Below are 23,731 nucleotides of genomic sequence, written 5' to 3'. Positions count from 1 at the left end.
AAGTGTCACCGGGTGGAGAAACAGAGTTTATAAATGTGGGAACAGACCTGACACATGGCAGAACTGTACAGGGGCCCCTTAATGTATGTATATATATATATATATATATACAGTTTTCTCTTGTTCACGCATTTTGAAGTCTGTAAAAATAAAGATGTTGTTAATTCTGACATGAGCCTGTGTTCCTTCTGAGCAACAACCCGGGCAGGATGGAGGGGGAAGGAGTCTTGTTTTCCCTAACAGTATTGGGTTTTTAAATGCAGCTGATTTGACCATCAAAGTGCATTTATTAAGCAAACGTTAGACTGAGACACATACTTAACATAATTTCAAGCAAACAAACAATTGTTTTTAAGTGTTAATCTTGTTAAATTCTTGTTTAAGTCATCCCGTACTTCCTCCCGCGGCCGTCATTTGGCAGCCAGTCAATTTTTGTCACAACACCGGCCCACATTTCCGGGTTCGGCCCACATTTCCGGGTCGTCAGCGGTGATGCGTAACCAACGCATTGCGTCAGCGGTGACACATAATAGATGCGACGTATGCAGCGAAGTGACATATTTATGGATTTTTTTCCACTTTATAAGACAAATATGGACTGATGGGACTTATAGGGTGGTGCAACGTGTACGGCAGAAAATACTGTACTGTATGTAAAGAACTGCAAATATGGGTAATTTTCTATTAAAATGATAAAATGTATGTACATATACAATATGTGAAAATATAAACATTACTTGAATGAAAAATAAATATATATATTTATTCCTATAGACAGCATACAGTGTGCCACTGATTAGTGCCATTAATTTCACCCCCTCACCGTCACACAGAGGATCAAAAAGCAAACTTGCACAGTTGTTTCAAGTTTTTCATCACATTAAATACTTTGTAGATTTGGCTAATGTTTGACAAGAAGGAGGAATAGAATTTGGATCTGCTTTGAATGAAATTTGAATGTAGGTTTTGGAATTGCATTTTTCTTTGTAATAATCACCGAGATGCATTCTGCTGTAAAATGGTGTTATATGAAATGACTGAATTGCATCAAAAGAAACAGCTGTTTTTTTTTTTCCACAGCAACTGCTGCTGTTATGCCTCATGTTTCAAGTCAAATTGTTAATGTCAATGAAAATAATTCCAATGACATATATGAACTAAAGATGAAAAGCCATACAGCATATTTCATGGAACATTTTCTGTCTCCATAAGGAAGCTGAATGACTGACATGACTTTTGATTTATAGGTCAAAGCTTCTAGCTGGGTGGCAAACTGCAGTGGAGCCTTGGCAGACCCAGTAGTAACACGGTTTCCATCTATTGTTGTGGTCTGCTCACATTTGCATATTAATCCTTCTCTACCAGCACCTTTATGAAAGCACCTTTAAGGAGGCGCTGCCCCCGCAGCACTTCAAGGATGACGAATAAGCAGATGAGAAAGCAGAAAGCCGGAGGGTGATGGGATGTGAAATACAGATAGAGTTGAGGGTAGAAAAGTCAGACAAGTGCAAAGTCTTAGAAGTAAGAAGCAGAGCCAGAGCACTGGTGTTTTATTTCCACTCAAAAATACCACCAACACTCAGGCTTCCACATCTAGAAGATTGACTTGATGTTAATGCATGCAAAACATGCAGAGGACGGGACAAGGCCAGTTCTTTATCATTAAATTGTGGTCTAAAGGTGTTGCGCCTTCATGCTTTCATTTAGTAGAAGTAGCTGCTGGCAAGTCCTCTCAAGCTGACTAATCATTTGTGTATGCAGATATAATAAGCTTTCAATGTCTGAAAATACATATCATCCATCAAAGCATGATTGTAATGTCTTTGGGTTAGAAAAGGGCACTGGGAGTAGGTGTGGCATATCTTAGATCTAATAAATATACATTTCCCCAGGCAAGAGGAGGAGGCAGAGAGTTCTAAGGATTCATTTCCTACTCTGCCAACGTTGCAGATAAGGTTTTTACAGTGCACGCACACAGAAATCTACATTCTGTAACTAGTACTTAAAACTTCAAAAATGGATGTTGGTCTGCCATAATCTAACACTTTTCCAAATGGGAAAAGTATTTGTCTACTTTAGTAAGCAGAAAATCCACTGCTCTGCCCTCACCTTGTGAGTATAGATAGTTACAACTTATTACATTATGTGCTGAATGTGTCCTGTATGACAAAAAGCAAAACAGATCACCAACATAAATCAGAGGTGTCTCACTCAAAGTTGACCAACATGCTGAAAAAAAGTTGTTGATGTTTTTACCAATTTATTATTTAAGACCTTGGTCACAATTGTGGGCCTTTGTCCTCTTTTCACCAATGTAATTATACAGTTTGTTATGCATGGAGAACACAAAAAGTGTTCCTTTGTTCTGCTAATATATACTTGCACACATCAGGAGGTTTATTTGTATTCATTTTAAATTCAATTCAATTCAGTTTGTTTATGTAGCACCAGAGTACAACAGAAGTCATCTCAGGGCACTGAACAGAAACATTCATATACATATAAAGTCATTTTAATTACGTTATTTACCTAAGGAGCCAACAGACTGCTTTGAGTTGTCACTTCATCACAGTCTCCCATCCTGAGCAAGCACAGAGGCAACAGTGGAAAGGAAAAACTCCCTCATGTAGAAGAAACCAAAGCCAAAAGGCTTGGGAAAAAAAAAAAAAAGAATAAATATAATATACTGATGAAAAAAAAAAATCTCTAAAATGTTTACAGTTTGAATCCCTAGGTCATTCTAAACAATGTAATAATTTTGTCAGTTAAAAGTTATTTTAATTATGTGGTAAAAATTACATTACTATCTTATATTTTCTTAAATATTTGTTCAAGTTTCAACGTTTAACCCATAATAATATATTTTACCATCACAGAGATGTGCAGAATGCGGAGCTCTTCCTTCGTGGAGTTATTGGCCGGGTCTTCGGTTGGTTCCGGGACATTCAGGCTCCCATCCTGGTGGTGGATATGAAAAAGTAGTGTGCCGTTTTCTAGCCACTGCTGGCGCCAGCGCACAAGAGGGATGTCCTCTGAGTTCCCAGAGATCTCTGAAAAAAGCAAAAAAAAAAAAAGGCATCAGATGAGAAACTCACTAGTGTTTATATTCTTACCAGATTATCAGAAAAAAATTATGAAAATAAATTATGAAAATATACTCAAATTTGAGCAATTGAACAGTAAGTGCATGTAGCTTGATGATTAGATATTGTAGTTTATCACCATGATTGAAATTTCCATATTTGAAAACACCTTTTTATACCCTAATATACAGGTGTAAATAAATGTGAATATTACTGTATTTTTCGGCCTATAAGTCACAGCTTTTTGCATAATTTGCATGTCCTGCGACTTATAGGCTGAAGCAATATATTTATGGATTTTTTTCCATATTTATAAATCATTTTTTGGCTGAGATATGACAGTTTTCATTCACTCTGCCTGAAAAAAATAAAATAAAATTGAGCAGTACCAGTTTCAGCCACTTGTTGGAAGCATAGTAGTAGTAGCTGTATGACATACTGTTGTATCATGTAATAGGTAAACGTGGCTATAATGACAAATTCAAAAATGTTCAAGACAAAAACAACTGGACTTTGTCTATTATACTTTATACTTTTTTTTTCCTTGAACTTTTTGAATTTACCATGTCCTGCGTGACTGAGAATCTTCACCAGCTTTTAATGATATAATCGGCCTGCCATAGCCTCCCCACCTTCATTCTGCTCACTGCTTGGACCGACCGACCGTCCAACCAGCTGCACCGCCCCGGCGAAATGCAGCTAATTTGACCATTAAAGTGCATTTATTAAGCCAATGTTAGACTGAGACACACTTTTACTATAATTTCAAGCAAACAAATAATTGTTTTAGGTGCTTTTATTGTTAATTTTCAGAGAAAGGAGCCACGTTCCTCTCTCCTCACTTTTGTCTTCTTCTGTGCGTTCATGGAGCACCGCGTTAGCAAAACAATTTTTTGAAATACAGCTGATTTGACAATTAAAGTGCATTTATTAAGCAAATGTTAGACTGAGACACACCTTTGCTATAATTTTGAGCAAACAATTAATTGTTTTTAGGTGGTTATTTGGTTAAATTTGTACAGCGGCTTGTCGCGTGCACGCATTTACTTCCACGTATCGGCTTTTGAAATACAGCTGATTTGACCGTCAAAGTGCATTTATTAAGGATACGTTAGTCTGAGACACACATTTACTATAATTTCAAGCAAACGAATACTTGTTTTTAAGTGTTAATCTTGTTAAATTCTTGTTAAAGTTTTCCCGTGCATGCTCTTACGGCCTCCATTTGGCAGCTCATCGATTTTTGGCACAAAACTGGCCCATATTTCCAGGTTCGGCCGCATTTCCGGGTTGTCAGCGGTGACGCGTAAAAAACGTGACATGTCAGCAGTGACACATAATAGATGCGACACATACGGCAAAGCGACATATTTATGGATTTTTCCACTTTGTTATAAAAATATGGCCTAATGTGACTTATAGGGCAGAGCGACGTGTACGGCAGAAAATACGGTAAGTGTACTGTAGCTTTGGAAAGAGGACTCTGGGAAACAAACAAACTAGTTAAATGAATAAATAAAGAGATACATAAATCATTAATATACTGGAATATACTGGATTCCAAAAATATAACAGGTGTAACTGTTTTCTTGCTACTAACATTTACGCGTAGAAATGGCTCAGTTCAGATTGAATCTTTAGACTGTTTAAAGTTTTACATGATCCCATTCACAGAGTTCCCAACATTTGTATCCATCTTGGAAGGAGCAAACAAAAAATGCGACAAAATGGTTAAACCCAAGAGATAAAAACGAGTAAACAGTGATTTCATGGAGGCAGTGGAGCATGAGAAACATTGTGCTTCGTGTCATACTTCAGTTCCCCAGACAATGCTTTCCACACCTGGTTTGTTGTATTAGTGATGTATGCCAAAACACACAGCGAGTGAAGAAATGGAAAACATTCTGAATGCATGACAGAGCTTTATGGGTGGATTTATGTTATGTAAATATGAAGTGTAGCATAGAAGCATTGCACTTGTGAGTAATGAGACACAAACCGAAAAAGAGGTGACTGGAAGTGCAGACTCAAGTCTACCTCTAAAAACTGAAGTCAGACGCATGAGCTGAACTTCCTGCCTGTTCTTCACAGGATTTTGTAGCATCTTCCAAGTGTTGACTATAACATATGAAAATTTGATAGTTTCTTTTGAGTTATAGTTTTACAACAATTAACCCTAACCTTTGTTAAAGTTTTTTTTTTTTTTAATCTTTTGCAAAACTGTATTACATAGCTTTTAAATATCATAATGCAAAGCAACATGGTTAAACATTTAATACTTAGAATTGTGTGAAATAAACAACATTAAAAAGGATTGTGTTGCTCATTTGAACTAAGATGTTCAGTGCTTAGTCCTTGGTGAGAGCTGTAGCTACTTTTACATTATTCCACAATGTATTACATTCATGTATGTGCTATATAAATTTAGATAAGTTCTTAAAGCCTGCTAATTTAGAGAATTTCATTAACAAGCCATCATTCATTGGCTAAGTTATGTCATAAAAATGGGACAAGGACCATTTCCTTTCTAATGAAACATGTGAGAGCCTATTCAAACTAATACTGTTCATGCCATTTTGCAAAAGTCATTTAAAGTAGTCTCCATTTGTATTGATATTTAACAGTCTTTGCAAAATAAAGGATAAAGAATTGCTCTTACTCATTTCAAAATTTGTTTTTCTTTCTCTATTTTTATGAGTAAAACCTCCCAACAAACTCCACTATGTGAGCTGTAAAGAACTGACTTCCTTCTCTAACAAGTTGGAAAGGCTTATTCAAGTCTTCATTGTACCCTGCAAGAAGGGTAGCAATGTAAGAGAATGACATTTAAGATATTACATCCATCTATCCATCCATCCATCATCTTTACCTGCTTCTTCCTTTTTTGGTCGCAGGGGTCACTGGTGCCCATATCCAGCCATCAATGTGTGAGAGGTGGGGTACACCCTGAACAGGTCTCCAGTCCATCACAGGGACACATAGAAATGAACAACCATTCACTCTCTCACTCACACCTAGGGATTTATTCAATTTCAATTTAAACCCACACATCACGAACAGAACATGCAAACTCAACCCAAAGAGGTCCCCGGACAGGATTTGAGTCAGCGACCAGCTCGCTGAGAGGCAGCGTTTCTACCAACTGTGCCACCGCTCCCCATTTAAGATCATATTTTATTTACATGATTTATTTTAAGAAAAAAGGTAACATAAATCCCTTGTCACAATTTTACTGAACTAAAATTAAATTGGTAAGAACTTTTGAACGGTTCAGTCAATTGTAGTGAACTAAGCCTCAGGTCAAAACCTGACCCTGAGGACCTACATGGGACAGAAACTGTTATTTCATTGATTTGAGTCCAGAAATACAAATTAAGCTCATCCAGAGACTTTCTAAGTGTGTCCTGCACTAATCAATTGAAAGAACACTCTCTTTTTATTGTCATTACTATTTTTACAAATGTCTTGATAATCCAAAAGTGTGTTTAGTTCAAATCATTTTAAATGTTGAAGTGAACTACTCATTTTAAATCAACTGTGAAACAGTATTAATGATTTTTTTAATCCCCATTCAAAGTAGAAATCAAGTTAATGTCTGTTACAGAGTAATCATGCATTTTTTGATCCTCTGTCTGAAATGAGAAGTAGTGATGTCGGTCAAAAGTCGGAGACAGTCGCAAACAAGTTTATTGGAACGAACTGTCATGTTTTTAAAACCTCTCAGACAGATATAAGAAGCTAGCACCTGTGGTCTGTCATCTCGCCTAAACATTTCTCTGTCTGTTCCAAAAACATCTCACTGTTTTTCTGACTTGTAGTAACTTCTTACGTCACTAAAACCACACCCCTGTTGGTTCTTTCAACCAATCAGGATTTCCCAAAAAGGGACCGGAAGCGAACTCTTTAAAAAGTCAACACTTCCTAGTTCCAGTCAGTTCAAAGTTCTGAGACAGTTCAAAGTTCTGGGGAAGAACAGAAGTTCTGTGAGCAGAACCGAACGAAAGTTCTGAAGGGCTGGAGTTAGTTGGGAGTTCTTCCGAGTCTCGTGGGGATTATGGAATCTTCCACATCTGAGTGGAACTCTGACGGGCTCACAGCTCATGTGAGTCCACCCGGGAGGTGAGCGTGCTGTTGAACGAAGTACCGTCACTACTCCGGACGTTTCTCAGCTATCCTACGGAGATGCTGAAATGGTAGCGTTGAAAAGGGAACTCTACACCGAAGCTGAGGTATCTTCTGCAAGGTAAAGAGTCGATTTCCACTACCGAAGTGTACCGAGGGGAGCTGGTTCGGATGGAGGGTGTCGCTCTTCATCAACACATTTTCCCTCACACATCTTTTCTCTCCATTTAAACTCCTTCATTCCCCATCTTTAAAACTCTTCTATCTGCCAGTAAAAGATAAGCTAAGCCTGCAGACACTTATTTAAGACCTAAGGATATGTCTGTTGTTTTAAGTTGCAAGTGAGATATCATGGCCGTATGATTTTTCATTGCAAAGCTCATTAATTAAGCTGTGTTAATTGTAATCAATCTGCCAATTAATGTAAATGTGTGATGTGTTTTTAAATTGTTTAAAATAAACGACCCACTGTTGTTGGTGAGTCAGAAATTTAAACATGTCTCTGTCCACATTTACTCCACAAAGCACAATATGACTTAGTCCAGAAAAATGAAAGAATCCGTTTAAATGAAGGATAATATCAGATGCATATTATCTCATTACACAATGGTATTGATAGAATAATATTTTTAATTGCTTGTTTTAGTCCTAAAGAAAAGAAAAATTGCCTGAAGGCAAAAAACATGCAATTCTTCTGAAATTGATTCTTTAAATATATGTATTTTATAAACAGCATCTTACTATTAATTATTGTTGGCTGGAATAATTAAATTTGTAGTGTATAATCCCCCTCAAATCATGCCTTAACTTTAGGTGTACACAGTGTGTTTCTCTTTGTAGTCCTCACGGATGCAGATGGAAGCTGCAGCTACTGAAACAGAACAATGGTGCTAAATTAAATGGGCACAATTAATTAAAAGAAGTCCCAAAACTGATCAAAGTCCACACTCTGTAAGAAAAGTTAAGATTTTAGGTAGAAACCAGCCTCCTACTTATAATGAGGATGGGGCCTGATCAAAAGAATAAGTTCGGAAACTAGTGACTAAAGCTGAAAAAATGTTTCAGACCATGTTCAATGCATGAGACACTAAAGGAACTTTGAAATCAGATGAAGGTGTGAAACATTCAGCAGTAAACACATAAAACATAAAACTTACTAGAGTACTAGTAAAGCCTTGTGTTGGGATCTATATATAAACACGGGCTAACCCTATGCCACACCAGACCATTACACTGATTACTACCTAAGATGTATAGCTGCAAGCAGCATCTTAGTGCTGATCACAAGCTTTTACACCTAGTGTGCAAAATCCAGAAGCACATATCATGTTACAGCTGCACTTTGTGGATGTTTAATGATCCGGGGTTTTCAATTATTATCTTCTGTTTATTCTTGTTCTTCTAACTTATGCTTGGACATAATAACACAGATTGTTAAAGATCAGGCCTTTGCTTGTCCTAGATCTATTCCTATTTGGGACATAAAATTAATTTTGCACATTAGGATCAGTTTACCAGTAATAGGGGGTGTTGGCGGCCAGTAAAAACATATCTAAAATGTATTTGCAACATATTAAATTCCATCCATTATCTTTACCCACTTATTCCATTTTGGGTCACGGGGGTTGCTGGTGCCCATGTCCAGCAATCACTGTGCGAGGGCCGGGGTACACCCTGGACGGGTCGCAAGTCCATCACAGGGCCACATAGAGACAAACAACCGTTCACTCTCTCACTCACACCTAGGGACTATTTAGAGTTACCAATCAGCCTAACATGCATGTTTTTGGTCTGTGGGAGGAAACCGGAGCACCCGGAGAAAACCCACGCATGCACGGAGAGAACATGCAAACTCCACCCAGAAAGGCCCCTGGACCGGGGTTTGAATCAGGGACCTGCTCGCTGAGAGGCAGCAGCTCTACCAGTTGCGCCACCGTGCTGCCTATTAAATTCCATCTGAAAGTTTATTTGATAAAGTAATCAACATAGTCCCAGTTAGGCTTCAGAGAAACTTATGAGATAACCGTTGTAAGACTAAAAAAGTATGATATCAGCTAACCAAAAATAAATGAAGGAGCACAATTTTTAATGTTAAGAGATGTATCATAAAACTAAAAGCTGCCAAGTTCTATCACTTTGTATGACACGCCTTCTGTATTTAGTTGTAGGTTCTGTCACTTAGTTCCAAACACATTATTAACAAAACAAGGAGAATCATTCCAGATGATTACACAAACATATTTGATTTTCAACAGTGTCAGATGACTAAAAAATGGATTGTATTTGATTTAACTGAACATATGGGGCATCAAAATGAAGCTTTTACTACTTGTGTTAATTTGATTTAGAAAAATAAGACTGTTACTGGTGCAGCACGGTGGCACCAATGGTAGAGCTCCTGCCTCTCAGCGAGCAGGTCCTTGGTTCAAACCCCAGTCCAGGGGCTTTTCTGGGTGGAGTTTGCATGTTCTATGCGTGGGTTTTCTCCTTGCACAGTGATTGCTGGACATGGGCACCAGCAACCCCCATGACCCAATATGGAATAAGCAGGTAAAGATAATGCATGGATGGATGAGACTGTTACTGATTTCAGTAAACTATTGTTTTAAAAAAAGTAAAAATAAAAATTTTCATAGAATGTTTGTCAGCATCTCTGTTTTTTTGGTTGTTTTGGTAGTTATTTGTGTTTATTGTTTGGTTTATTCCCTTTTTTGTTATGTTTTGTTTTCTATTATTGTGAATCATGTTCAGTTCTGTTACTTGTGTTTTCATTTGTTTAGTCCGTCTGTCCCTCTGTGCCAACAGCCACTTCTCAGTCAGTATTTTCTCCAGTCAGCCACAGCCATCTCCACCTGTTCCATTACACCAACCACAGCTGCAGTCACTCAACTCATCAGCCTCGGCCATTTTAGTGCTTCACTTCTCACTCTTTCCTAAGATGAGTATTGTTGGTTCTCATTCTTTGTCCAATTTGTCTCTGTATCTCTTGAGTTCTCCTTCATGTAATCCATATGTGCTTATGGCAATAATTTTATTTTGTGTTTTGAATAAAGTTTAGTTTTTTGTTTTTTTCTTTTAGCTCTTGAAGTGAGTCCATGAGGGTAGGAACGTAGACTGACCGGTAAACAGAGAGCATTTCCTTTCCCTCTTCACCACAACAGACCAGTACAGAGTCTGTAATACCATAATATTGCAGACACTGCAGCAATCTGTCTGTCAATCTCACACTTCAATCTTCTCTCACTTATAAACAAAACCCCAAGATACTTGAACACCTCCACTTGAGGGAGAACCTCACCAAACACCCAAAGGGAGCAATCCATCCAACACTCACACCGCTTGTCTAGTGACCAAACAGCCCATAACAATGGGCCCCCCAATGCCATACTCACGGAGCACCCCCCACAGTGTACCTCGAGCAATATGGTTGAAAGCCTTCTCCAAGTCCATAAAACACATGTAGACTGGATGGGCAAACTTCCATGACCCCTTGAGGACCCTAGTGAGGATAAAGAGTTGGTCCAGTGTTCCACGACCAGGATGGAACCTGCATTATTCCTCCTGGATCTGAGATTCAACCAAAGATTAGACTCACTTCTCTAGTACCCCCGTATAGACCTTACCAGGGAGGCTAAGAAGAGTAATGTCCTTTTATTTGGAACACACCTTCCGGTTCCCCTTTTTGAAGAGGGGGACCACCACCTCAGTCTGCCAATCCAGTGGCACTGCCCCCAATGTCTATGTGATGTTGCGAAGGCATCAACAAAGACGTCCCCACAACACCAAGAGCCTTATGGAAATCAGGGTGAATCTCAACCACCCCTGGAGCCCTGCTGCTGCAGAGATTTTTAATAGCCACGGCAACCTCAGCCACGGTTATGGAAAGACCAACCCTGAAGTCCCCTGACTCAGCTCCCTCCATGGAAGACGTGCAAGTGAGATTTATAATATCCTAGAAGTATTCCTTCCATCTACTGATGACATTACTGGTTGAGGTCAACAGTACTCCACCTTCACTGGATACAGTGTTAAAGAGCTGCTTTCCCCTCCTCAGTCACCTGATGGTTTTCCAGAATCTCCTTGGAGCCAACCAATAGTCTCTATCCAAGGCCTCACCAAACTCATCCCAATCTGAGCTTTTGCGTCAGCAACAGCCAAGGGCTGGGGACCGCTAGGCATTCCAATACTCCTCAGCTGCCTCCAGAGTCCCACCAGCCAACAAGGACCAATAGGACTCCTTCTTCAGCTTGACAGCCTCCCTAACCCAGGGTGTCCACCACCGAGTTCAGGGATGGCCACCGTGAGAAGCACTGACAAATTTGCAGCCACAGCTTAAGGCAGCCACCTCAGCAATTGAGGCATGGAACATGGCCCACTCAGACTCAATGTCACCCACCTCAACTGGGATGTGGTTAAAGATTTTCCGGAGGTGTGAGTTTAAGATCTTTCTGATGGGTTCTTCCGCCAGGCATTCCCAGCAAACTCTCACTACACATGTGGGTCTATCAGGTCTGTCCAGCATCTTCTCCTGCCATCTGATCCAACGCACTACCAGGTGATGATCAGTTCACCTGAGTGGCCAAAACAAATGGTCGCAAATCAGATGACACAACTACAAAGTCAATCATCAATCTATGGCCTAGGGTGTCTTGGTGCCAAGTGCACTTATGGATACTCTTATGTTCGAACATAGTGTTTGTGATGGACAAACTATAACTAGCACAATAGTCCAACAACAGAACACCGCTCAAGTTCAGATCAGAGAGGCCATTCTTCCCAATAATGTCCCTCCAGGTCACACTGTCAATGGGCATTGAAGTCCCCCCAGCAGAATAAAAGAGTCTCCAGCTGGCACACCTTTCAGCACCCCCACCAAGTACTCCAAGAAGGCTGGATACTCTGAACTGCCATTTGGCATGTATGTACAAACAACAGTCAGAGCCCATTCCTCCACCCGAAGGTGCAGGGAAGCCACCCTTTCATCTACTGGGGAAAACTCCAACACACAGGAGCCAAATTGGGGGGCCAAGAGTAGACCCACATCAGCCTGACACCTCTCCCCATGGGTAACTCCAGAGTGGAATAAAGTCTGATCACTCTCAAGGAGATCAGTTCCAGAGCCCATGCTGTGCATCAAGGTGAGCCCAATTATATGTAGTCGATACCTCTCAACCTCACGCACAAGCTCAGGCTCCTTCCCCACCAGAGAGGTCACATTCCATGTCCCAAATGCCAGCTTTGGTAAGCAAGGGTCAGAATGGCAAGGCCCCCGCCTTTGGCCACTGCACTGGGCACTGCCCATGGAGTCATGCACCCGACTCATATGGCCCCTCTTGCAGGTGGTGGGTCCACAGGAAGGCAAACCCATATTACTCGTTCAGGCTGAGCTTGACCGGACCCCATGGGTGGAGACCCAGTCACCAGGTGCTTGCTGATGAGCCCCTCCCCCAGGCCTGGCTCCAGGGTGGGGTCCCAGTAACCCACGTCTGGGAAAGGGACACTGAGCTTCTTGTTTTTGATTGTCCATAAGAATCTTCTGAATCGCTCTTTGTCTAGCCTGTCACTTAGGACCAATCTGACTTGGATGACCCTACCAGCACTGACAGCATCACTCTTAGGATCATTCAGGCACACAAACTCCTTCACCAAGATAAGGTGGTGATTCACAGAGGGGAACATACGTAAAAATAATAAAAAATGTTTCAACTAACAAATGCCAAATTATTTTTTATTTTTTTAATCTAAATGCCTGCCTCGAGTGGGTGGATTTTACCCTAAAATATTAAAGTGTTAAAAGCCTTGGGCATTATATGAGAACATGCTTTTTTTTAAACTAATTCATAATTCATAATTCACATCTCTGTTTATCAAGTTCAAGTCAGTTTTATTGTCATTTCCATTACATGTGGTACATGAGGTGGAATGAAATTATGTACACAGATCCCAGTTACACTCAACAATAGCAAATATATAAAGTACAAAAAGAAACAGTATATAAGAATCTAAGATATACACTAAGATATACGTCAAAATAATGACACACAGCATGCCAAGAAATCTAAGATATACATTAAACACTAACAATGCAAAAATAATATGGTGTAACAACAGCAGCTCGAACATGAGTCAATTTATGTCACAGCATGTATATTATTTGATGCACTGGCTATTTAAAACTGACTTGTTTAAATTTAGCCTGACTTTTTGTCTGTTTGCCAGGCCTTTTGCATGTCACCCTATGTATTTTATCTTTAGTGACTTCACAGTAGAATTTGAAATCTTAGTCTAACAGACGTTTTCTAAATTATTTTCCTTTTTTTAAACCCATCAGTGAAGAAACAATAACTGAAATTATGTTAATAATTTTAGGCTTCAATTTTGGAGCCTTTTTTTTTTTTTTTTACATTAAAATGATTTAAATTTTAGACAAGAAGCAGGGAAAAAAACATGTTGTTAGTAGCACTGGCTGCACAATAGAACAGTTGGTAATGTTACTACACAGCAAGAAGGTGATGGATGGATGGATGGATGGATGGATGGATGGATGGATGGATGGATGGACAAAAATGTTAAAACACCTTGCAAAAACAACAGTGTGTTTACATAATGATTACTGTAATATCTAGAGCATGTTGAGAGTAAGTGCAGCCTCATAATGTTGTTTATGTTGATGTGCACTTCTACTGTACTGTCTTCATAAAGAGCTTTTTTTAATTCCTTTTTTTTTTCAAATACGCTTTTAAAGTAGCTAGCAAAGTGAACATTTCAATGCAGATGGTCAAGTTATTATCTTTGCACCACGCCTGTAGGCACTTCCTTGGCTTAAACTATTTATGATAAGAGCTTACATCATTAATATTTTGTGCACATGCTGTACATGCATATAATTACAATACAGCACTTCACCTCACTATGCGAGAGTCTGTCCTCTTTGTCGGACATCCCATTACACTGATTGTTGGCAAAAGAAGTGCTTGCATGCTGAACAATAGCCATAACCCGTAAATAGAATATAAACGGTTTACAAACCAAAACACTTGCTTTTTTTATTGTGATACAGCAGTGTGTGTGTGTGCGTGTGCACACACGTCTTTAATTGTGAGAGTATAACAAGGTTTGGCTTGACAATAACTGATGCCCCAATGCTGCAATGAAGAGGGACTTCCCTCTACCCATAAATAAGATTTAAAAGTCCCGTCTGGTTTGAACCTAAATGCAAATCATGTGCTTCGGTGTGACAGGGCACTTTTTAAAAAGTGTGCTTGCCTTCTCTGGGGACTAGTCTTGCCATGAGAGCTTGAGTAATGAGACCACCGCTGTACAAAAACGTATTCAGTGCCATCCAGCAGTGAAACTGACAAAAGGATGACAAAAGATGGAAAAAAGAGAGAGAGTGTGAAAGAAAATTGCAGAGGAGATGAAAAATGGTGGCAAGGAAGAACATAAAAGAGAATGACGGAGTAACCACCTACTAGCAATAAAGAGAATTAACATAACTCGATTATGTAGCATTACTAAATTTACTTTCACTGAATGTAAATTCGCTGAACCATTTAGATTAAATGAGTTTCAAAGTCTGTGTAATTGAACTGAGGTGGGTTTTTATTTTTATTTTTTGGGTGAAAAGCTGTTTAGATTTTCTTATATAAAGGTCTGCCTGCTCACTTCACTGAAGTGCCTATAGACAACTGGTTGTCTTGTTTTTGGGTGATTCATATGAACCAGTTCTTATCTGAGGGTGTTATTAGGTTTCAAGTGTTCTGGGATGTTAAGCTTGAAAAGAGTGTAGGAAGGGTTTTCAGATACCCCTGGATGTTTGTATGGGCTTACGCTTTTGTGCCTGTTCTTTGTTGCTCAGTTTCAAACTGTGACAGTTTTGCTTTAATATATGTGGTTGTTCAACACCACAAAAAAAAAAGTGACATTGTGCATTATGGTCAAAAACCTCCACTTTGCTGAATACTGTTTAAAGAAAATTGTCCTGAAGAGTCTTGTGCTTTGTTTGGATGAACATTGTAAATCAAAGCTGTGCTTCCACATTATTTTTATGAAGTAGATTATTTTGTTGTTGTTGAATACCCTTCAAGACATAGTTGTGTATTTTTTTATTTTTTTATTTTTTTTTTATTATTATTATCATTTTACTGCCATGAACCTTGAAGGCTTGCTGTAACTCACTGGTCATTGATGGGGTTTTGTTACACAGAGGCTACAGATTCTAGCTCAAGTTGCAACAGGAAGGACAGAAAACAATTGCCAGATATTTTATTTGTGTTTGCTCATTGTGTTGACCCCTACAGAAAGGAGAATTCAAAAGTAAAACTTATAAAAAAAAAAAAAAGCCATGAACTTTAGCCTTTAGTACAAAGCCCCTTCCCCACCCCCAATGTGAGAAGTGGCTCTTGGGCGTTTTGCTTTTTTGTCTTGAGTATCACACAGACCGTCCTCAAGGTGAATTTGCTAAGATGTCCACTCCTGGGAAGATATCAGCCATCCTAAATGTTTGTCACTTGTGAATAATTGTTCTCACTGTAGAATAATAGACTCCATTTTTTGGTAATGGGGTTACAACCCTTTCCAGATTAATGGATAGTAACAATTGCTTCTCTGGGATCAACACTGATGTGCTTTCTCTTTGGCATTGTTTCAGAAAACTAACTGCCAAAACTGCTGCTGCTTTTACTAAAGTGGCCAGACTTGCTGATGAGCAGCTACTCAAATGCATTAGAATAGAAACAACGTGATGCCTATTAATGTATTTATCCTTATGTATGCAGTGAGGATATACATGTGTTTAGTTTTTCACATCCTAAACAAATAATGACAGTTTGTAATATAGCTGCTATGTTCATGCAAGGCAATTTGTTGTTTAAATATGTCCTAATGTATGCAGTCTGACGTGAAGGCCTGAATAATTACTTTCAACAATAGTTGTATTTATTGCGCATTGGCAAATGTTATAGATAGCTGTCATATTTTGTTTGTGTTTGTTTTTTTAATCCAAAAGTCATAGTCACTGTAATCAAAATTGAATGAACAAATTAATAAAAATAAAACACTAACATAACAAACCCACCATAAAGAAAAGCTATCTAAAGAATAAAATGAATCCCAAGTCGCAAATGCAGCTTTTCTCTAAGTCGACTCCTTCCAGCTACGCTGCAAATGTGCCCCTTCTCTCTTTACATTGTGTTTGAGCGAGACAGAGATAACAATTGTTACACTGCACATTCACCAGAGGACATGCTGATAGGCAGAAATGACTTTGGAGCTGTTGATTCAAACATTTTTCAACTTTGCACTAATCAAAGAAACTAATATATTACCATTCTCAAACACAGAGAAACTAATTTCCAGGTTATTTCCCATTGTGAACAAATTAAATCTGTATTTAATGCATATTCTCCAACTACACCGGAAGCTAATTTGTGAATGGGATGGTAAAGTTCTTAGCTGTCACGGTTGGACTTTTTAGTCTCCACTGAAGGTTATAGGACAAAAGAAACATTAAAAATGTCTATTGTCTTTACACTTACTAGAATGCATTTTTTAAGTTTGTTTTTCCTGCATATATTTGTCATTGAAGGATGATCCTAAACGATGGAAACAAAGTGTAAATCAATCAGTAAAAGTCTCAAAAATGAAAGTTATTATAAGAATATCATTTAAAGGCTGCATTTATTAGATTTTGTATTTGAGATTTTTCAAAACTGGGGAAAATCCAGTTTGCATTATAATGAAGTAACTCCATACATCCTTTATCTTTGACTCGCTTCTTTCTTTTCAAGTTGCGGGCGTCACTGGTGCCCATGTCCAGCCATCACTGTGCGAGAGGCGGGGGACACCCTGGACAGGTCTCCAGTCCATCACAGGGACACATAGAGACAAACAACCATTCACTCTCTCTCACTCACACCTAGGGACAATTTAGAGTTACCAATCAGTCTAACATGCATGTTTTTGGTCTGTGGGAGGAAACTGGAGTACCTGAAGAAAACCCACACATGCACAGAGAGAACATGCAAACTCCACCCAGAAAGACCTCCGGACGGGATTTGAACTGCTCGCTGAGAGGCGGCAGCTCTACCAACTGTGCCACCGTGCTGCCCCTGAAGTACAGTACGTTTCAATTTCATACTACAAACAAGCATTAAGCGATTGGGTCAGTAAGGGCATCAGGCATAAAACAACTGCCAAATCTTTTGTGCAAGTTTGCTCACTGTGGCAACCCCTCAAGAAGAGAGCAGACAAAAGAAACTTACCAAACAAACTGTGCTATACCTTTTGGTACATATATTTTAAACAAGAAAGCAAGCTATAAAAATAAATCCTGAAATAAAAAAAAATCTAATAAATATACAAGTAATTAAACATATTTTTTTAATAAAGTTTACAGTATGAACCATACAGATATTCTCATGGACCTACAGGAAATCAAAATCAAGTATAAGATTAAACTGAAAAGCAATGAAGCTTCTCGTTTTCTTTAGACCGCAGGAGTTACTGCTAAAGTTCGATTGTATCTCACAACATTTTTCCAGCTAACTCAGAGGGCAGATGTGCGTGGTGATTTATTTGGCTAAAGATGTTTTATCACACGCTGAGTCATTACTCAGCCCAGCACAAAACCCAGTTTCACCCAGTGTGACAACACGCAGGTTGGGGCCATAATGCATTTTGCTGTGAATTTTAATTTGGCTCCATCTGTAAACAGCATGCAGTCTGCTCCACTGCTGTCTGAAAGATAAATAAAGACAAACATAATCTCCAAACATTTTTTTTTTTTAAGTTTTAAATTGGAAAAATTATGAAAAGTATGTCTGATCTTCTGCTTATGAACATTATAGTTGTCATATTGTGTCATGTGATTTTTGTTCTTCGGTCATCTTAGTATTCTTTTCAAGGTTTGCTTTTATTTTTGTCCTTGGGGTTTAGTTATGTTTTCCTGCTTAGATCCTATTTTGTTTCTCAGTGTTTCTTGTGCCATATTCCATTAACCCTCAGTTAGCCTCCACAGAGTTTTTCCAATCAGCCTGCCACCCTCACCTGTCCAAAATCAGTGTCTCAAACCAGTGGTTTCCACCTCCCCTCTCACCTAGCTTGTTATATAAATAATCTCGTCACCACCTCATTGTCGGCTCAGTGTTCTGAAATCCCCTCGTGTGTCTCGGTCCTCTTTGCGTTTCCCTCAGCCTGTCATGTTTCTGTTTCCCCGTGTTATGTAAGTTTTGCTGCCGCATCAGCTTTTTGTTGTTCATTAATAAGTCCATTATTATTTGACTTCCTGCTCCCCGTGTTTGCCTACACTTGGGTCTAACCTCACCAGATTGTGATAATAGTTGCATGTCTGAGAAAATTACCAACTTAAAATGGATAAAACACAATCCTGAAATTTAGTTTTTGAATCCTTATGTTTAATAATTTCTTATTCATTAAAACATGTTGATTCTAACGGTAAAGTAAATAGCATCACCAGCCACAATTCACTGTACTTCAGACGTAAGATGTGAAAAAGCGTTTGCTCTTTTATTACACACCAGTCCCATCTTCTTCGGGTATTCATATGTAACCAATTATGTTACAGTCTCAATCAAACCGGAGATATGCCTATGTCATATGAGACCTACGGTGTTTAATCTATTTAAATTATAATTATTTTTTTCACTTGGTGCAGTTCATTTTATTGAATTGAACACAGTAATCACATTTGGGTGAGGACAAAAACAACCATACCAAGAACCTTTTGAAGTAGGTGGTTTCAGTGTGATACCAAATGAACTACAGAGTGGTCCGTTTATTTAGACAGCATGATTCAACCTTGATCCACACAACTACCATGTGTGCGTTGCAAGTTTTAAACCTTTTGGTAGCCAGGCATGCATTCCATTTTTGAATGTGATAGAATCTAAAGGAGCATGTTGTTCTCAAGATATCTTCTCGACTTCTATTTGGCAATCTGCTTATACAGTTTAACCTGAAATATTACCCATATCAATATTAATGATGGCTCTAATGATAAGTAGACTTGCTGAGAACACAGGATTGTCTTTCAGTGTTTGCCTTTTTTGTATTTCTGCCACGAACACACCTGACCAATGAGACGACTGAATGATCCAACATGGTATGCAGTGACACATTTTGGGTCTCTTGGTGGTTGCTTGCAGTTTTCTCAGTGCAAAAAGGAACCAACCCATTATAAAATGCTACAAGTAAAAGAAAAAAAAAAAAGAACTGATTCAAACCAGAGTAGACAAACTATTCGAAATGCTCTAAGATACAAACAATTTTGTTTTCAAGGTAAAAAAAAAATAAACAGTTCTGTTTACAGCAAGTCCAGTTTTCTCAGGATGTTACTGGATGGATGACTGCCAGAACTCAAATATATCTCTAGGTTGATATTATAAACCATATAAAGCAAAGGGATAAGAACTGATGTTTTATATCTTTACAAAAAAAAAAAAAAAATAGACATCCATGCATTCATTCTTATTGGAGCCATGTGTACTGCATGAAGATAGCTAACGCAAGACAGAAAAACTATAAGCATATGTCAGTTTGGAATATGAGCATGCACGGGCAGCTGAGAAGTTAATGTGAAGCTACTAGCCGAGCCATTCCGAACTAATGAGACAACCAAAACGATATGTTTAGGGGAGATCAGAAGCGAAACAACCATCTGAGAGGAGTGCTGGTTTTTTTTACGCCTGCTTACCCAATGGGACAGGAGAAAAGTGGGCAGGAGACCATATGGCTGCAGAGCTGCATGCTTGCACAAGGATTTAACAGCACTAGAGTCCTGTATCTGTGTATTTGTGTTGTGGGTGGGAAGTGTTGATGGCTGGAGCTATTCTACTCACATCTTCATGCAGTGTCAAAGGAAGCTGGCCTCTCTTACTTCTCTCACTGTCACAGTGGTAAGGGATGATAGCTAAGAAGGTGGTGGAGCTAAAACTAAAGCTGAGTAGAGCAGTGGAGTGAGGACTCCATGACAGAAGCAGGGAAATTAACGATACAAGTTGAGTCTTTGATATGAGGTCTACTTAAAATTCAAACTTTAGGTTATAGACACACCACTGCTACTGTAACCCTTTAAGCCCCTTCACACACAAACATGCAAAATGGGAATTGCACAGGCAGGAAAAGCTGCAGCCTAAATATGTCTTAAATCCTTATCAAAGACACCTTTAATACCGCCTACAACACTGTCAGCAAAGCTGAAGCTGGTAAGATGCTGTGCTGCAAGCAAATGTTAAAAAACATTTTGATTCCATCAGCAATATGATAACTGCAGACTAAACAACATAATGGTAAAGAAATTCAGAGGTTTCAATACATAAAAAAAAAATATATGTGCAAAAAGATTTCAGAATATTGAATAACTTAACTTCACAAGGGAACAAGCAATAGAGAAAGAGCCAAAGAAAAGTCAGTCACACAAACTCTCTAACGTTCCGAGGGAACATTTTAAGCTTTGTTTTAAAGGTGTTTTTCATTCAGCCTTGCCAATTTTCTACATGAGTGAGAATAGGAAACGGAGCAATCAATCAAAGTTGGTCCATTTCCTAACGAGCTGCCCAGTGAAAGAGTCCACATAATAACCAAGAGAGCTAGCAAATGGTAATTAGTGGCAGCTTTCAAAGCTGTTCTTTTTAACATTTCTGTAGGTTGATTATATGGACACGGAGCGTAAAGGGCAGGAGGAACGGTCCACGTCAAGGTGAGCTGAGATCATGAGACGCTATGTGGTCAGTTGCTTTAAAACACACAGAGTGCAGTTTGACAGGATTCAAAAAGACTGACCCAACTTGGCTGTGTTCCCGTAAAGAAGCACGACGTGCCCCGCAGAGTTCCTGCGATTGTGATCACATAGATGAACCCCATTAAAGCGAGGTGGAGCAGATGGAATGTATTGTTGCCAAGATTGGAGGCTTCAAAACTGTTTCGACAGGTTGCTAAGCAGTTTAAATGAAAGGCACTGAGGCGTAATGCACCGCTGTAAAACGAGGTAAACAAAATGAATCTGGGACTGCAAACGCTGCACTTATTGCTCAGTTCGTTTCTTTTAAGCTGAATCTCCAGAGAGAAATTAGTACCTACCCCAGCAAAGATCCACAACTCACTGATGTGTATAGGTAGAGTTAAAGAGGCTCACTTTTGAGAAGACCGAACCCATTTGTTCCTGACTGTTGGATATTTCAAACAGCTGATTTGAGATGAACACTTTTGTTAATTGATTCACAGAATATACTCCCTTTTGATTTGTAAAACGCAGCAGGCCTCAATGACATTTGAACTACATGTATTTGTTGACTTGTCGTACTAGTAAGGTACAGGCATTACTATTAACATTAATTATATTCCTGCTCTGTAAGTGTTGCTATGAGAAATGCCATGTAACAACCAGCAGAGACAATATCAGGAATCAATGCTCAGATTGTTCTGCCATCATTATTATCTTGTGTTTTTCTTCTTTGACATGTCAACATGAGCGCACCGAATACGCCGATGAAAGAGCTGCCACCTCTCAGCAAGAAGGATGCCGGATCGAGTCCTAGCCAGGGAACCTTTCTGCGTGGAGTTTGCATGTTCTCTCTGTGCATGCGTGGGTTTTCTCCGGGTACTCGTTTCATCCCACAGACCAAAAACATGCATGTTAGACTGATTGGATTGGTAACTCTAAATTGTCCCTAAGTGTGAGTGAGAGAGTGAATGGACATTTGTCTCGTTTGTCTTTATGTGTCCCTGTGATGGACTGGAGACCTGTCCAGGGTGTCCCCCAACTCTCGCAGAGTGACTGCTAGATATGGACACCAGTGACTAGAAAAGGAAGAGGCAGGTAAAATACTTTCTTTATTATTTTTAATTACATTTTAACTGCACTAATGCACATTAAAATATTTGTTATTGGCACAGACAAACTTTTTTGAAATGCTTGGAAGGACAGTATAAAAAAAACTGAAGGAAAGTGAGGAGTCAAACTCTGTTTTTATTCAGTATTTTCATCAATATTCAGTGTGCTGTCATTAAAATGTTCAAGTATTCTGCCTTTCTCTGATCCTTCCATATCTCAACAGTTTGTTTCTTAGAATAGGTATGGTTTGTGATATTGTTTTTCAGATTTAGAACTACCTCTATCAATCTTTACCACAACAGCATCTCCTATTTTTTTATTATTTTTTACACTCTGAAATGAGAACGAGCTCAAATATTTCACAACACTGATGAAAGAAATCTTGTTTGAGACTTTGTCATATCTCTCTGAGTGCAGTTCTGCTTTTTTTTTTCCTTCATATGACACCAAAGTGCATTTTCAAAAGAATTTCTCTACTTTCTTGTGAAGACTTGTGAAGACTGAAGACTCACCCAGCCTTTGATAGTAGCAAGAGCATCCAGCTTAATGTAGTTTTGGTACAATATTAACAATACAACAAAAATTGTCTATATCTCTGATGTCTTAACTGACCCGACTGCCACACAAACATGGTTATTTCATATTAGAAGCAATACTTCCTGAGGTTATTATAGCAGGGTATTGTTGTTTTGTCAGTATTTTTCAGTGTGTGAGTACAGAGCACCATTAATAAGACACAATTTCACCAAAAAATCAAAGGGCGGGGGTGGCACAGTGGTGAAGTGGTTAGAGCTTTTACCTCTTAATGAGAGAGTCAGTATTTTTTCCCAGCCTGGGGCTGCTCTTAGTGGAGATTGCATGTACTTCCTGTGCATGCATGGATTGAAAATCTGCACATTCAGTTAATTGGTAACTCCAAATTGTCTCTAGGTGTGGGTAAGAGAGTGAATGGTAGTTTATCCTGTGGCCCAGTGATGGACTTGCAATGTGTGCGGGGTGTTGCCTGCCTCTAGTGCAGTGACTTCTGGAGATACACACCAGCATCCTGAAACCAGGAAAAGAAAAGCTGGAGTGGGTAAAGTTAAAGTAGCGTACACATAAATGTTCATAACACAGTTAATTAATTGAACTTACATCAGGTTGATGAAGCCTTCCGGACCGAAGGTGAAACGTTTCAGCAAAAAAAAAAAAAAAAAAAGAAACTGTCCAGATGACCTGACTGAAAAATGTTGGATTGTATACCTGGATTATTGAGCATGGACTTTGTTGTTTTCAACCAGTTTGACAAGACTGTCAACAAGGAAGAGGGTCCGCAATGGAAGAGGGGGCGTATCAAAGAGACCATCTTATCACAAGCAGAACTGGTTTGTTCCACTTTGGAGTAAGCTGTTGGAGGAAGAATCAGTTTTGTTGTGTTTCATTGACTGATGAAGCCTTCCGGATTGAAGGCGAAACGTTTAAGCACAAAAAAAAAAAAAAAAAGAAACTGTCCAGATAACCTGACTGAAAAATGTTGGATTGTATACCTGGATTATTGAGCATGGACTTTGTTGTTAACTTACACCACTTTTTTTTCCCCACTTTGGATTAGGCTGTTAGAGGATTATCAGTTTAGTTTAGTGTTTCCTCAGACTGACGAAGCCTTCTGGATGGAGAGTGAAACGTCTCAGCAACA

At 38.9% G+C, this 23,731-nt stretch overlaps 1 protein-coding gene across 1 annotated transcript in view; it reads right to left on the bottom strand.

Annotated features, from left to right (window-relative positions):
* Positions 1-23,731, bottom strand: part of astn1 (astrotactin 1) — a 487,375-nt gene that overhangs the window by 395,521 nt on the left and 68,123 nt on the right. Inside the window, exon 2 of the mRNA XM_037682041.1 lies at positions 2,869-3,050. Within this exon, the coding sequence (XP_037537969.1) occupies positions 2,869-3,050 (182 nt within the window). The remainder of the gene's footprint in view (positions 1-2,868; positions 3,051-23,731) is intronic.

The sequence above is a fragment of the Nematolebias whitei genome, chromosome 9, assembly GCF_014905685.2.
Source record: "Nematolebias whitei isolate Nwh7 chromosome 9, NemWhi1, whole genome shotgun sequence".
Classification (NCBI taxonomy): domain Eukaryota; kingdom Metazoa; phylum Chordata; class Actinopteri; order Cyprinodontiformes; family Rivulidae; genus Nematolebias; species Nematolebias whitei.
This window is presented reverse-complemented; position numbering and strand designations above follow the sequence as displayed.